Source organism: Ochotona curzoniae, unplaced genomic scaffold (assembly GCF_017591425.1).
Source record: "Ochotona curzoniae isolate NIBS_2020 unplaced genomic scaffold, NIBS_Ocur_1.0 scaffold_3835, whole genome shotgun sequence".
In the NCBI taxonomy this organism is placed as follows: domain Eukaryota; kingdom Metazoa; phylum Chordata; class Mammalia; order Lagomorpha; family Ochotonidae; genus Ochotona; species Ochotona curzoniae.
In genome coordinates this window covers 6,059,303-6,075,465 of record NW_024467114.1, presented here as the reverse complement: position 1 = coordinate 6,075,465, position 16,163 = coordinate 6,059,303, and the positions used below count along the sequence as shown (strand labels likewise).

The following is a 16,163-nucleotide window of genomic DNA, read 5'->3' as shown; positions in this document are numbered from 1 at the left end:
AACCCAAACAGAGGCAGATGGAATTGTGGCTGCTTCCCTCTGCCTGTATTTCACATCTGTATTTTATTTATTCTACAATAAAACTACATATTAAATCATAGGTTAAAAAAAACAATTTAAAGAATTTGTATTTAAAAATAATTTTCCAGGGGCTGGCATTGTGGTGCAAGCTGGTAAAGCTTCCCCCTGTGACACTGGGATCCAGTACAGGTGTTGATCCGACTCCCGGCTGCTTCACTTCCAAACCAGCTTCCTCTTGATGTGCTGGAGAAGCATCCACATGGAGGACCCAGATGAAGTTCCTGGCTCCTGGCTTCAGCCTGGCCCAGTTCTGGCCATTGCACTCACTAGGGATTGAACTAGCAGGTGGAAGACTTCTCTGTCTCTTCCAATCGCTATGACTCTATCTTTCAAACTATTATTTTCCTTCAGAATTCTGCTTATAAGGGAAGCTTCCTAAAAGCATCTAAAGAATTGATATAGTATCTTCTCTGCCTTCTGGTTGTTGCACCCTACTTTTTCTCATATGTGCTCTTTTTTCTTCACCTCTGTTTTTCATGTTAATTCTAATATCTTTGTGTGTGTTTTCTGAGAACTTCCTTGTTAGTTACCAGACAGAAAGCTGAAGTTACAGAAATCATAAGCATTGACAAAGTTAAGAAGAATGAAGACCTCTCGGACTAGTTCTGATTATTGGCTCTATTTCATACTAAACTTGAAGTGAGACTGGGCATGGAGTAGCATTGTCACACTACTTTGTTGTGTCCCTAATGCCCCTACCCAGGAAAGAGCATTACATAAGAAGTTGTAGCTCACTGTAAGTCATATAGTGTCAGGGCTTTTCACATTGTTTTGTGTAGTCATCACAGCTGTCCTAAGAAGTCAGTACTATTACTATCTTCACTTTGCATGTGAATGCATTCAACCTCACAGCTGAAAAGATGTGGGTAAAATCCTGGAATGCATAAGTGGTGGAACCAAGACTGGTGTTCAAGTCACTAAGACTCTGAAGTTGGAGCTTTGCTGACTTAGGTTTGTTGTTTGACTTGATCATCCAGGGTAAGCCATCACAGTTCACAAGTCTGAATGTCAGCTGCTATGTACCGGCACAACACACTGGCCCTGTGTTTGGTTTGGTTTGGTTTAGATTGGACAGTGCCTGGACTACAGGATTTTGTCATTTTAGATAAGCCTCTGATCATTACTGCAAGCATAGACTGACAAAGGTTAAGTGAAATACTGATGGGTGTACAAGGGGATGGGTGTTGTGCAGTAGGTTAAGCTTTTGCTCAGGATACCCATATTCCATGTCAGAGTTTCTGGGGTTGAGTCTGTGCTCCTCCACTTCTGATCCAGCACCTGCTAAAGTACCTGGAAGGCAACAGAAGGTTGCCTAAGGCCCATGGCTCATGTGGCTGACCCACATGGAATTCATAGTTCCCAGATTTTGACCAGCCCAACCCCAGCTAGGACTGTAATTTGGGGAGTGAAAGGTTGCTCTGTCTCTGTTTTCCTGTGTTTCTTTTTCTCTTTCACTCTGCATTTTTTAAAAAAAAAAAGAAGTGTATCTTTTGAAAGCATTTAGAAGTATGCATATTATCAGTACATTAATATTGTACTTGTTTGCATTTATTATAGTAAAACATCATTTTAAACCATTTTTCATTGACAGCACGTTTATTAAAGTCAGAGACTGTCTTACATGGTTTTGAGGATTAGTAATGTCCAGAATATTAGTGTTCAGTTAACATAAGTTGAATTAAGGAAATTTCATGTGTAACTGTTAAGTTTTTTATAAACTCAAATCTGTTTTTTAAAAACTCGGAATTTTTCTCTCTGTAGGCTAGAGAAGGCCGGACCACCATTGTGATAGCTCACCGTTTGTCTACAGTTCGGAATGCTGATGTCATTGCTGGTTTTGATAATGGAGTCATTGTGGAGAAAGGAAATCATGATGAACTCATGAAAGAAAAGGGTGTTTACTTCAAACTTGTCACCATGCAGGTATGGTTTAACTCGAGTCTTCCTAAGCTACCTAATGGAGAAGATGATTTGACTCTGTTTAACGCTAGAAATATTATTAGGTTTATCTTGAAAAGTAGGAGAATACTTGAAAAATTCTGGATCAGTCATTGATCTAGATAACTCTTCTCTTTTGAAAGAAGAGGAAATAAAGGATAATTAGAAAAGAGTTTTAAAAGGTTTATGATGAGCTTTTCTCAACAGTGGTGTCATGTCACTGCTGAGCATCAGATGATGGTTAGTCTAAGCTGAAATGTTGGTGCCCTGGAAGATGACAGGTGATGGCTGGAGTCTCCTTGGGTCCCTGCCACCTATGTGGGAGGCAAGTTGGAGCTTTTGACTCTTGGCTTCAGCCTGGCCCAGCTCTGGCTATTGTGGGCAATTGGGAAGTGAACCAGCAGTTGGAAGGTCTCTTTCTCTGTTACTCTGTGTTTTTCTATCTCTCTGCTTTTCAGATTAACAAAATTGAAATAAATACCTTAAAAATATGTCAATAATTTTCCTGTAATTACTTAAATTATCATTTTTCTTAATATTTGGTATTTACCAGTTGCTTTTCATGGATTAACTGAGCCTCACCAGCGTATTCATGTTCTCTGTTTACTTCAGACAGGAGGAAATGAGGTTGAGTTAGGAAATGCAGCTAGTGAATCCAAAAGTGATAAAATGGATTTGGTAGAAATGAGTTCCAAAGAGTCAGGATCCAGTCTGATAAGAAAGAGGTCCACTCGCGGGAGCACTCGTGGAGCACAAGGCCAAGACAGCAAGCTTGCGACTGACGAGGCCCAGGTAAGGAGGAGGTGCAGCCCTGCCCACCAGGGTTTCTCTGATTAAGAAGCAAGGCCCAGGTGGGAGTGACAATGAGGAATAGTTATCTGTAATCCTCTGATCTATTCCCCTAGCCCATTCCATGACCAAAATGTGAACATTTTAGAATCGGTGTAAAATTGAAGAATGACCATTTATAGGTCAAGATATTTATAACTGGAATTTGGAATGTAAACAGATTGTAGCAATTCTTCAAATATAGAAATTTCTGTCATGTCTATCCCTTGTCATCATTATTGTTCTGGATGCAGGATGAAAGTGAAATGTTTGTGGAAACATTGTTCGTTTCTTAAAAGATACAGGAGCACTGTAACATTTTAGTCAACACATTTTCTTTAAGCTAAAAACCTACTAATTGACAGAGAGTAAAAATAAGGTCTATTCATTTAGGAGTTCATGCATGTGGAGGAACTGTGTATCACAAAATCGGTTATCAGTTCTTTTCTTTGTAAATAATCTGGTAATATCTTATGTTTTCCAGAATGAAAATGTCCCTCCGGTTTCCTTTTGGAGGATTATGAAGCTGAATATAACTGAGTGGCCTTATTTTGTGGTGGGTGTGTTGTGTGCCATTATAAATGGAGGCCTACAACCAGCATTTGCAGTAATATTTTCCAAGATTGTAGGAGTAAGTGTTCCTATCCATTTTTTAAGAAAACTTAAGTCCTGGCTTAAACATGAATGGACAATATATGTACCCCCAAGTGCCCTCACCCCCGTGTCTCCTGCTGACCTAGTGATATAACTGAAAGTCTGGTTTGTGATGGGGACACTGCTTTGTGAGCCTTCCATCATCATGGCAATCAGTGTCTATTGAAAACCCTGGGCATCAGGTGCCTGGAACAGCCAGTAAGAGCAGTGAGATGACTTTCCCATCCCCACCAACACTGGGTATGTGCAAACCTCATTAGCTGCTGCATTCCAACGTACAGCTTCTTCTATGTACTTGTCAGGCTGCCTTGAGAATGAGCTGTTCTCCAGCATACACACTCACCAGGGCATGAGTAGGCCTCGCACGCTCCATCTGTAAGATGTAATTGGCATCTCAGTTGCCATGGTGAAGACAAAAAAGCAACACCTTGCTGAAAGATTGGCCGTGACATATGCTGATGCTGCCTGATTGCAATGGTGGCATTTGCTGTAGCTGATTACAAACTGGCCAGGACTGTTCTTGGTCAGTGCAGAGATACAAACGTTAAGCCGAGGATCCCCTTGTCATAAAAAAAAGCACATGTCAAACATGAGCTTGAATTTAGCAAACACCCAGCTATTCAGGTCTGCCCCTGCGTGGCTGGCTAGCTTCAGGTTGACATTCATGTTCAACATAGTTCACTTTTTTCAAGTCAGATTGGATTAGGCATGTGGTCATCTTACAAGACTATTTGGGACCCAATGTGGAGGGAGGTATATGCCAACTGCTCCTGTGGAATGGTTTTTTTTATTGTGTTCCTCCTTGAGATTGAGGCGTTCCCAACTGGCCATCCTACAAAGGAGGCTGGCTCAAGTGTTCTCTTACTTTTTGAAAAGCCTGTGCTGAGTGAATGAATGACTACTTCTCTCCGGTTTACCAAACCACACCTGCCAGTGTTCTCCAGGAGCTCTGGGACAATTTAAAACTCCTGACTAGTGAAAGATAATGACCTGGCATAGGGTGTAGTTCCCCAGGAAAGGAAGAGGAATACAGCCACGCACTGCTTAGTGATTGAAGGTCCACTGAGAAATGCATTTCTAGGTGATGGCATGCTTGTGATTGCTCCCCAGTTTGCCAACAGAAACCTAAGGATGGCCTTGTACACAGCCAGGCTGCAGCCTGCACAGCATGCTGCTATAGGCCTGAACACCATGTGGGCACTGGACATGTAGACTTTTTTGTGTGTGTGCTTAAGGATCACAAATAGCAAAACAACAGAAAGTTAAATCAAGCACAAAAGAGTATGTCAAGAAACATTTTCTGCTATGTGACTGCAGGTGTTTGTGTCATGTGTGCCAAAGCATCATCAGGGCTGTGGTGTTACGAGGTGACAGGCACCTATGAACTCTGCTGTCAAGGGCCTATGGCCCTCTCTGGTACCCACAGTTAACTGAGTGCCGTTGCATACACATGAATGTATTCATTCCAACTTCTGCTTTATGTAGTCGGGGTGGCACTCATTGCTCAAGAGGGCACCTGAGCAGAAAAATTATGGGTCAGTTTCTGAATAGACTCATTCTAAGCTCCCAAGAAGGTGACAAAGAACATACTTTTCTCACACATTTGTTTATTATTTATCTGAAAAGAGAGCAATAGAGAGAAGATTCAAAAATCTTCCATTTCGTAGTTCATCCCCTACTTCAAGTGGCTGCAAGTCACAGCCAACCCAAGCTAAAGCCAGGAGTCAGAAACTCCACCTGAGTCATATTCACTTTCATTCAAGGTGTATCAGCAGGAAGTGAATGAAGCAGAGTAGCCAGGAGCGGAACAGGCACTCTGATAAGGGATGCTGGTGTGGCCGACCACGGCTTAACATGAGGAATGAGTCAGACCACAGCAGATTTTGCACAGATGAAACTGAAACATTGCTTAATAAGAAACATTCTCTCACAGATTTTCACAAGAGATGATGATAACGAAACAAAACGGCGGAACAGTGACCTGTTTTCCCTGTTATTTCTCATTCTCGGGATTATTTCTTTTATTACATTTTTCCTTCAGGTAAGTGTCTACATTTTCTCCTTGTTCGTTTTGTCAGATGCTATGTTATTCAACTGGGGTTTATAAACATCTCCATTTAGCAGGATTGTTTCTCTGTTAATTTGATTATTAACCAAATTTTAAAATAAGCATTAAATGGTTGTACAACTTGGGTTTTTTTTACTCAGTTAATTAGTTTATTAAGTTTACTTGTTCAAGTGATAGAAAGGGGGAGAGAGGAAGAGAGAGGTCTTATCTATTGATTTATTCTCATCTACTGATTTATTCTCCAAGTACCGACAATGGCCAGGGCTGAGGTTGGGACTGAAACTCAGTCCAGATTTTCCATGTGGGTGGCAGAGACCCAACTACATAAGCTGTCAACTGCTGCCTCCTGGCATTGGCAGGAAAGCAGAATCTGGAGCCGGTGTTGGGAATTAAACCCAGGCACTCTGACTTGGAGATACAGATGTCAAAGTGGCTTCTTAAACAAAAAATTTGAAAGGCAAGGGTACATAGAGAGAGGCAGAAACAGAGGCAGAAATCTTCTATCCATTGGTTCACTGTCCAAATGGCTGCAGCGTCTAAGACTGGGCCAAGCAGGAGCCAGGAGCTTCCTATAAATCTCTCCAATTTGAGTACTGGGGTTCAAGCAGGCACTTTATCCATCTTCCACTGCATTAATTGGAAGCTCTGAGTTGGAAGTGGAGCAACTGGGATTTTAATCTATGCCAGTATGGGATACCAGAATATCAGATGGCAGCATTATTCACTACACTACAACATTAGCCCTGTATCTGATGTCTTAAATGGTTAGGCCAAATGCTCATATCCCATACCAATTTTTTTTAAGATTTATTTATTTTTATTGCAAAGGCAGATATACAGTGAAGAGAGCCAGAAAGAAAGATCTTCTATCTGCTGGTTCACTTCTCAAGTGGTCAGAGCTGAGCTGATCCAAAGCCAGGAATTGATATACAGGGTTGAACCAGGGGAACTTCTTCTCGGTCTCCCATGCGGGTGCAGGGTCCCAAGGCCATCCTCTATTACTTTCCCAGGCCAGAGCATGGAGCTGAATGGGAAGTAGAGCAACCAGCACATGAACCAGTTGTCCATATGGAATCCCAACCCATATAAGGCTAGGACTTGGCCACTAAGCCAACACACTAGACCCCCAAACCAAGTTTTAAAAAAATACCTGGGGCCCAGCGTGGTGGCGCAAGTGGTTAAGGTCCTCGCCTTGAACTCTCGGGATCCCATATGGGCACCGGTTCCATCCCGGCAGCCCCGCTTCCCTTCCAGCTCCCTGCCTGTGGCCCGGGAAAGCAGTAGAAGACAGCCCGAGGCTTTGGGACCCTGCACCCACGTGGGAGACCCAGAAGAGGCTCCTGGCTCCGGACCGGCATAGCATTGGCCGTTGTGCTCACTTGGGGAGTGAATCAATGGACGGAAGATCTTCCTCTCTCTGTCTCTCCTCTCTGTATATCTGCCTATCCAATAAAAAAATAATAATAAAAATAAATCTTTAAAAAAAAATACCTGAAATGAAGATGTATTTTCCTCCTCCAGCTCCCTTGTTCATTTTTTCCTTACCACTCCTGGTTTCCTCAAGTGGAAATATTAATGAAATCTGAGACAGGAGCATGCTTTATCTGACCTCATGATTGGAAATGGAAGATGGGGATGCAGAAATGGGGTTTAGGGGCACCCTGGTGTACTGTAAGCACTCAAGGATATGTCTGCCTTTTGTTGGAAGAGAGCAATAACAAAAGGAAAAAACTCCAGTGCTAATTTAAGAGATATTTGAAGACTTTATCATAAAAAGCCATTTTAAGTCCTTAAATTCACTCTGTATGAAACATTAGTGAAGAAACAGATTTTACAGCTTGTAAGATATTTGGCTGAAATGAAACTACAGAGGAATCAAGTTCCCTGTAAAGCAGGGGTAATAATAACCTGCCTAATCTTGATGGTTAAAAGAGATCATGTGACAGGGTGCCCAGGCCTTTGTGAAGCATTGGGAAACAGTGAGTTAATGAATAATCAGCCCCATGTGATTATTTTAGATAAAACTCTGAGTAGGCTTCTTTATTTCACGTGTGGTGAGCATGTGTTATTTCAGTAGACTGTGCCCTGTTCTAGGTATTATAGCAAGTACTGAAGAAAACTCAACTTGCTCTTCCCTGAGCACTCACGGTGTCATGGGGACGTTTGACCTCCCTGGAATAAGTGTGCCAGCTCAGCCATGGAGAAGTTGGCCTGGCTAACTGGTTAGCTCTGCAGCTGTCTGGAGGAGATGGAGATTGCTGTGTGTGGTGCTGATGAGTGAGAGCGAGGTTTCTAGCACGGTCCTTGTATCTCAGTTGCGTGGGTTGGTGAAGCTAAGGCCTTTCTAGCATGATGGGGCTGGGGAAGGTGAACCTGTTGGCTGGTACACTGAGGTACAGGCAGTCTTGACACTGCTGGGACCTTCCAAAGTATTCACTTTCCTGATATGGGCATGATATCCCACATTCCATTCAGCCCCATGGCAGAAACCTTAGAGTGATTATTTCAAAGTATACTTAGGAGTTTCAATACTTTTAAGTTTAAATAGGGATTTTTTCCCCCTTATTTTTCTACATTAATATCTACATGAAGGCATTCTGAAAATATAGAATGAAGACTTTGTTGTGGTGCCAAAACAGTTTAAATCCATGCACAAGAAGGGTCTTGAAAAGTTTATGGAAGATGTCTTTTATGAAATTATGCTGGATTTCAATTTCTAAGTAAATTTTAATTGTTTTTGAGGCAGAGAGACAGAGTTCCCATTTGCTGATTCACCTCCTTGACGCCGCAGTGACCCCAAGCTGGGCCAGGAACTCTGCGTGTTATTCTGGTGTCCCATGTAGGTGATGGGAACCCAGTTACTTGAGCCATCGCCATTACCTCCTGGAATCAGTGTTAGCAGGAAACTGGAGTTAGGAACTAGAGCTAGAAATTGAAGCCAGGTACTCTCCTGTGGACTGTGGGTATCTTAACCACTAGTATAAATGCCTACCCTGTTATCTGCATCTGTTATGCCTGGGGTCACGAGATTTTTATCTTCCCAGATCTCCCATGACTAATGGTACCACTTCTAGCTGATGCATGATCAACTAACCAAAAGGGTTCTGCTTTTGGAGCAGCACCACTTCCCAGTGGTTGATCCCTGCCTTCTGTTGAGCTGTAGCTCTGGGAATCAGAGACACAGAGACCCATTTTCTCTCAAACCCCTGATGGCCTTCCTACCGACAGGGGGGCAGCAGCAATGCAGGAATGGCCAGACTATAGTGCAACTGTGTACCAGAGTATGGCTGTGCGCCATAGTACACAGCCCAGGAACAGCAGGCTCTCAGCACCAGTACAGCCTGCTCTCCTGCTTCAACAGTGACCCTGAATCCCCTGCATGGATGCTGCTGGCAAGTCTGATGTGTTCTGCTCTTGTCCTGCACAGGGCTTCACCTTTGGCAAAGCTGGAGAAATCCTTACCAAGCGCCTGCGCTACTTGGTGTTCAAGGCCATGCTGAGACAGGTAGGTGGGCTGGGGTTAAACAGGGAGGTGAGACTCTCCACTAGCGCCTTCTGTGTGGCACACTCTGCTCCTGCATGGGCCATCCCTTTGGCTCATCTCCAAGATGAGGCAAGGGGAACCTGCCTTGTTGGCTGCAGGTAAGCTTGAAGAAGTGGCTGCTTCAAGACCACCACATGCCCAGCCTTGTGGCAACAATTATGGGCGGTGAAGGAGGATATGAACTTCAGGGCCCTTCATTCTTTTCCCTTTTCTCTCTCTTTCCTCCTTCTCCTGGGAAATCTAAGGTACTTGTCATGTTTCTTCCCACCAAGAGGTGGCCCCTGTGCTCTTCCTTTCCACAAAGCAAAATCCAGCCCCGCTGGCTAGTTCCCTGCTGCCCAGTTTCTTTGCTGGGGCGGCAATGTTGGAAACACTGGAGCCTCTTGTGTATTGCATTTTTGCAGCTCCTATGGCAGACAGATGTGATGCTTTCCTTGAGAAAGGAGAGTAGTGCGTGAGTATTAACCAGTGCAACTCAGTTCAAGTGGGAGCATTTCAGTAACCACAAGAAGTGTGTGAGCCACTTAATGCTTCTGTATTGACCTGGCCAAGGTTCCTTAGCCAGAAGAGAAGCATTGAGTTAGGATTCCTAGAACACATTTGTATTTTCTTCACCATCTTTGGTACCTCATTCATTCCCCACTCCTGCCACCACCATGTCACGAGGTGTGTCCATGGGCATTGCTAGCTGGCGACTGACAGAACCAAGGCTGAGTCTGGAGAGTGAGAAAGTGTCCTGTGACCCCTTGGTTTCTTGGCACTTCCCCTGGGGCAGACCAAGTGTCCCGCATCCCGCCAGCCTCCCAGTCAGCTTTCCAGCCCATTCATACTGCAGAAGTGGAGTGGCAATTCCTGTAGTGCTCCCCTCCCCGTCCATCATTCAGCAGGACAGTCGCATTGTAAATGTCTCCTGCTCACAGGTGGAGTACTGTGAGTTTTAAGATGTTCCCTGCCTTCAAGGGAGTGACACTTCGGCAGGTGAACACAGAAGCACTAAAGAATACCAAGGAGCTAATCGTGCTGTGATGTTAATCGTGCTGTGATGAATTACAGCACCTCAGGATTTTTAAAATGTTCTGGGGATAAGTCATTAATATGGCTTTAATGCAAGCCACCAGTTCAAATGGCTTCTTTTTTTAAAAAGATGTATTTATTTTTGTTGGAAAGGCAGATATACAGAGAGGAGGAGAGGCAGAGAAAATCTTCCATCCAGTGGTTCACTCCCTAGGCGGCCACAATGGCTTGAGCTGAACCAATCCAAAGCCAGAAGCAAGGAGCTTCTTCCAAGTCTCCCATGCGGGTGCAGGGTCCCAAGACTTTAGGTCATTCTCTGCTGCTTTCCCAGGCCACAAGCAGGGAGTTGGATGGGAAGCAGGGCCACTGGGATTAGACCCGGCACCTATGTGGGATCCCGGCGTGTTCAAGGTGAGGACTTTAACCACTGTGCAATCGCACCGGGCCCTCAAAGGGCCGTAATTATTTGTGACAAACAGAAATTCATGCTTGAGACTCACAGCCTTTTTAGGATCTGTGTTTTTGAAAATACATGGCTGTCTTTTTTTGTTGGATGTTATATTTTGATCTAGATTGCGTTTGTTAATTTGAGTGTAGTGTGGTTCGTTTATTTTGCGCCTGACTGCAGTACCCAACTACCTATTCAGCTTCTGTGTTTGGACATCTGAGAAACATTTCATAGTTTCGTGCTTCCAAAAGTGGACTGTGGCCACTCCTTAACCCAGCATGCCTGCTGCTTCTCTCTCAGAAGGGTTTTACTAACTTTGTGCTAAAAGCCTGGCAGCCTGCACGACTTCTCTCCTTGTGCTTACAGTAAAGTAGCCTCTTCCTAAGTCTCCATGCCTCCATCTTTATCCCAACCGACTCATTTAACCACCTAACAGCCAGAGCCATGGTGCTAAATTAGAAGTTACATCCCATTTCCCTTTGCAATGCTTATGAAAGTGCCCTGTATGTCTCGGGGTGGAGTTTAGAATTGCAGTTGCCTCTCATGCCTGACTGCTCTTCATGCTGTGCACCCCGCTGTCTCAGTCCCACAGCTCCACTCTTCCCCAGGGAGTCTGCTGCTGCCTACACAGCAGCTCACTTCCTGTGCACAGAAGCAGCTATTGCACATGTGCAAAGACTGAGGGCACTGGCCACTGAGTGGCATTCCTGCTACAAAGCACTTGTGCCTTTGTCCAGGGCCGTTACATTCAGTCCTCCATCTCTTGGATATTCTCATTTCTTTCTTGTGTTCAATTCTCTGTTCAAGTATCACCGTGAGAGGCCGTTTCTATCCTCTCCCCATTTTTTAACATAGCACCTCTCCTCACCATTTGCCCCCTCTGATCCTGCTTGCATTTTCTTTCTAGGCTTTCAATGTGACATGTTATCTGTGGCAGTAATTTAAAATATTCAGAGAAAAAGAATTAACACATAACACACCTTTTCTATAACCTTTTAGAAGGCTTCTCATTTATTTCTTAGTACATTCTGTCTCTAAAATCTAGGCTTTCTGAAATCTCAGTGTTTTCACCACTGTGGAGACCCAACTCCTTAGATCTCTTGCTTGGGGCAAAGTAGGCACTCAAAATGTTTTTTGACAAGTGAAATGGTCTGTCTCTTCATGTGTCTGAATATCAAGTTCCTTTCTTGTCCATGCGTTAGATGAGGGTGCAGGGAATATAAATGATGAAGAAGGCTGATTGTGTCACAACCCTCTCAGGAGTTAAGAATCTCATTTGTAGAGTCTCAAGATAGTAAAAAACATGTTCTCTTGTGCAGGATGTGAGCTGGTTCGATAACCCTAAAAATACGACTGGAGCACTGACCACCAGGCTCGCCAATGATGCTGCTCAAGTCAAAGGGGTATGCTCTGCTCTGTGCCAATGCTTGTCCTAGTGCCCGTCTTGAATCCCAGTGTGAAACAGGTTTCTAGTTACAGGTGCAAGGCAACATTACTAAGGAAGTGTTGACCCTCTAACCTACAATAGGGTCAAATGCATTGTAGCAGACACATTATCCATTTAAACACTGTAAACTTTATCGTTACAAACTTTCTTTTATTATCTCTGTGTCAATCATGCTATGCTATAAGAAAGCTCAGGGGCAGTTCACGTGGGAAGGAAGAAAATGTTTTCAGAAATATGAAAGACGTAAAAAATTTTAAAACCAAATCAAGTAGACCATAAAGCTTAAAATTCTGTTGCTATTTGAATCTCTTAAATGTGACCAGAAGCTGTAGAAGTGACAGGATTGTGTTTTTGGTTGAAATAACGGTTTTTCCATAACTTTTATGGCAAGTGTCTGCATGATACTGTGAAAACCATGTAATTTCTGCTGTATGTCTTCCTCCCTGCCCTTGACACTTCCCTGTGTCTCTCTTTCAATCTCTTGGTAAGAGAGGTCTGTGTTGACATCTGTCTAATAGGTGTAAGAATATTTTAGCTTATGAATGTGCAAGCGCAAAGGGCTGAGGCATTACAGTGTAAATCTTAGGAATTGTACTAATGCAAATATCTTTGCTTAAAGTCAACAAATCAAGAGAAATTGAATGTTGGATTTAGTTGCATAGAACCCAAGAGAGTGAAGTGTGCACTGCTTGAAATATCTTTGATCTTTCACAGTCAGGTAGTGGTTCAGGTATATGATTTTCTCTGCTCTGTCTGATGCTCCTAAATGTTGTGGGGAACGTAGACGCAGGATGTGGGGAAGAGGCTTGCTGGTTGTCGGGAAGATGGTCCGTGTGATACTGTTAGGGTAACAGCAGCAGAGGCCTGAGTGAAGGACGAGTGAGTGTCGTCTGTGTTTGGCTGGCCAGCAGTGCTCTAGGCACAGGCCTTGGCTCTGGAGCGTTCCTCAGCTGCTCCAGCGCCTGGGTTTGAATTCCATAGCTTGCAGCTCTGTTTTCCCAAGTCAGATGCTGTTTAAATTAAACACAATGGATGTCTGGAATAGGTCGAGATGTTTTTGAAGTGCTTGTAATGACAAGTATTAGTCTTAAATAAGTAGTTCTATACCTAATGCTGGAAATATCCCACTATTCTCAGATGCCTTTGTCAGACTGTTCTGTCTTGCTAATTGACAGACTTTACCTTAGCAGTCCTTCTTTGACTAATGAGGGCCTTCTTGACAATAAAAATTTGGGAGAAAAAGAACCATGATGGCATTTCTAAAATATTATGGAAAGTGAAATTCAAAAACATGTTTAATTTGATGCAGAAAAAATTTTAAATCCTTGTGTAAGTTTTGTGTAATATGTGTTTACTTGGACTTTTTGAAAACATCTTGTGTTTATTTGAACTCTGGGTTATTGTTCTACTTTCAATAATAGAAGATATTATAACAACCCCAGAAACTTACAAGTGAGCTTTGTGTTTCATTATAATCAGTACGATAAGTAACATATATTCCTGAGGAAAATTTTTATAATCTTTAAGAAAATGTCACTATAGAGTTTAAGAATAATATAAAAATGTGTCTCTAATTTGTTTTGTCTGTTTTCCAGGCTACTGGTTCCAGGCTTGCTGTAATTGCCCAGAACATAGCAAATCTTGGGACAGGAATTATTATATCCCTTATCTATGGTTGGCAGTTAACACTTCTGCTCCTAGTAATTGTACCCATTATTGCAATAGCTGGAGTTATTGAAATGAAAATGTTGTCTGGACACGCACTAAAAGACAAGAAAGAACTGGAAGGTTCTGGAAAGGTAAGTCAAACTAAACATGACTGCTTACCCAAGTAAAGTACTCTCATCAATATTATTTTTTTACTGCTTGTTATGCATTATGCTCTGAGAATTTTTTAATAACCATCCCTCAAGGCTTTTGTGTCTGAGGCTTACTGAGTAGATTAGAGGCAAAAGGAAGCCAACACATCCGTGGGCTCAAGAGTCTCAGGTGGTTTACAGGCTACACCTGCTCATGGAAGACTCATCCACACTTGTGTCCTGGTACATCAGGGTTTATGACTCCTGGGGTCTTACCAGAAGAGGCAAGAGAGAAGAGTGCCAGCTGTGTGACCATGGCAGGCTGATTGAGTGGAGGCCTGGGGTATGGGAACCACTGTGGTTCAGGGGTGGCTGCATCAACCAATCCCTGTATGACGGGGAAAATCAGCCTCCTACCCCATCTCAACACTCAGTTTCCCACTTGGGGAGTATGGTCAAGCACTAAGCATCATACTGTTCGTGCTCCCAGCCACCCTGCAGTGCAGGACAGTCAAGCATCCTCATGACCCTTCTGCTTCTCCTCCATTGTTCTCACCATCTCCTCTGCCCCTCTCCCAGGAGACTCTCTGATGTCTCCTAAGTACAGGTGAGACCACACTAACCCCTGTCTCCCAATGACACTGTCCTGGTTCTGAAACTATGTGTGCTAATCCCAGACAGCTGCTGTGACCTTGTCTTGCGTGACTCTCTGGTCCACCTGCCCTGGCCCCATGGACCTTCTTGCAGTTTTTGGAATGGTCCAGTCTGGCCCCCTCTGACTTTCCTATGCCTGGCTGCTTCACATTATTTACATCTCAGAGTAAACACCTCCTCCTAGAGACATCCTGAATGGTGAAACTGAGCCATGACCCTTCTCATTTTTGGGAGGTTATTTCCTGCTTCTGGTGTTCATTGTTTGATGGTGCATTTTCCCTACAAAAAGCTGAGTCCTCCAGCAGCCCAGCCATTGGGATGGTTTGCCCTTCGAGGCACGGGGCAGACAAGTATTCCTGAGCACATCAGTAGGACACTGGAGCCCCTCTACACCTCTGCCCTGTCTGTGCTGTTGTTTTCCATAACATGGTGTGAGACTGCAGTGTGTTTCTCTGTAGCGGATGTGTTCCCCTTTTCTTTCCTAAGTGAAACTTCAAGCTTCAGTTTATAGAAGGAGAAGTAGCAAAGGGGTTGATGTGTATGTGTGCTGAAAAGCAGCAGTGTGTTCACAAGCCAGTCACAAGCAATACACGCCTGCCTTAGAATATGATGCACAGAAAATATCTCACAACCAGTCCATGGAAGTGTGTAATAAAGTCTGCTTCTCAACAGACCCTATTGACTTTCCATACTAATTTAGAAAATGTCTATGTTTGAATCTTTATAATTACAAATGTCTCAAACAAGGATTGTGTTAAGGAAATTTGAAAGTGAAAAATTTCCCCTAACTTCTTGCCATCAAAACTTTTAGGATTTTCTAGGATGAATGCATATATCATTTTTAAAGTTTATGTATTTTAACATGAGCTGAATCTGGACATTTTTCTGACTTCCCACGAAGAATGATAAACATGGTCATCTTAGCCTGTTTGCACCAGACAGTGTTTTTAGTTTTACCTTTTGAGCACGTGTGTGTGTGTGTGTGTGTGTGTGTGTGTGTGTGTGTGTGTGAGAGAGAGAGAGAGAGAGAAGAATCTGTGGGGTTTTTTTTTCTAATAGGTTTTTGCATTAGCCTTTAAAATGGATTGTGAGGTTAGGTTTTCTGTGAAGAATTCAGAGAAGCATAATGAGGTTTCCTGTGAATGAGTTTAAATTAATGGAAGTGTCTTCATTAGACACAGTCCTGAGTAGTGTCAGGGTCAGCAAGCTGAACATTTTAGGCAATAATACTGACTTCTCTGAGAAACCCCACTGCTAGAATGAGAGGGGACTTGACGCTGAGGAAAACATCAAGAGGGAGGAGTGATGCCAGTCCCAGGCAGGACGGAGCTCTTGCTGTGTCCCCCAGTGACCTTCACACTTTCCAGGTCCTTGTCCCCAGACTCCACGGGTGATCAGGAGAGTATCCACACAGCCTTTTTGGAGGTGATGTCCATGAGGGGATCTTTTAGGAAACAAACTAATCTACAATAATTTCACTTGTAGGAATTTATGAGATCATTCAATATGGACAAAAAGTTCAGATACAAAGATGTTCATTACTATAATATTTTCAATAAGAGTTTAAAACCTTATTCAGCCATAAAGGAATGTCAAACAAGTTGAGAATGTTAGATGACTATTAAAATCCTATTATTAATGTATATTTAATAATCTTGGGAAATGCTTTCAATATGTATTAAAGTAAA

The 16,163-nt window shown here is 43.1% G+C and overlaps 1 protein-coding gene across 1 annotated transcript in view; it reads left to right on the top strand.

Moving 5' to 3' along the window:
• The window catches only part of ABCB1 (ATP binding cassette subfamily B member 1), a 69,503-nt gene that overhangs the window by 37,700 nt on the left and 15,640 nt on the right, over positions 1–16,163 (top strand). The window contains exons 15-21 of the mRNA XM_040964862.1: positions 1,843–2,004; positions 2,632–2,811; positions 3,332–3,478; positions 5,435–5,542; positions 8,997–9,074; positions 11,895–11,978; positions 13,618–13,821. Coding sequence (XP_040820796.1) covers positions 1,843–2,004; positions 2,632–2,811; positions 3,332–3,478; positions 5,435–5,542; positions 8,997–9,074; positions 11,895–11,978; positions 13,618–13,821 — 963 coding nt within the window. The remainder of the gene's footprint in view (positions 1–1,842; positions 2,005–2,631; positions 2,812–3,331; positions 3,479–5,434; positions 5,543–8,996; positions 9,075–11,894; positions 11,979–13,617; positions 13,822–16,163) is intronic.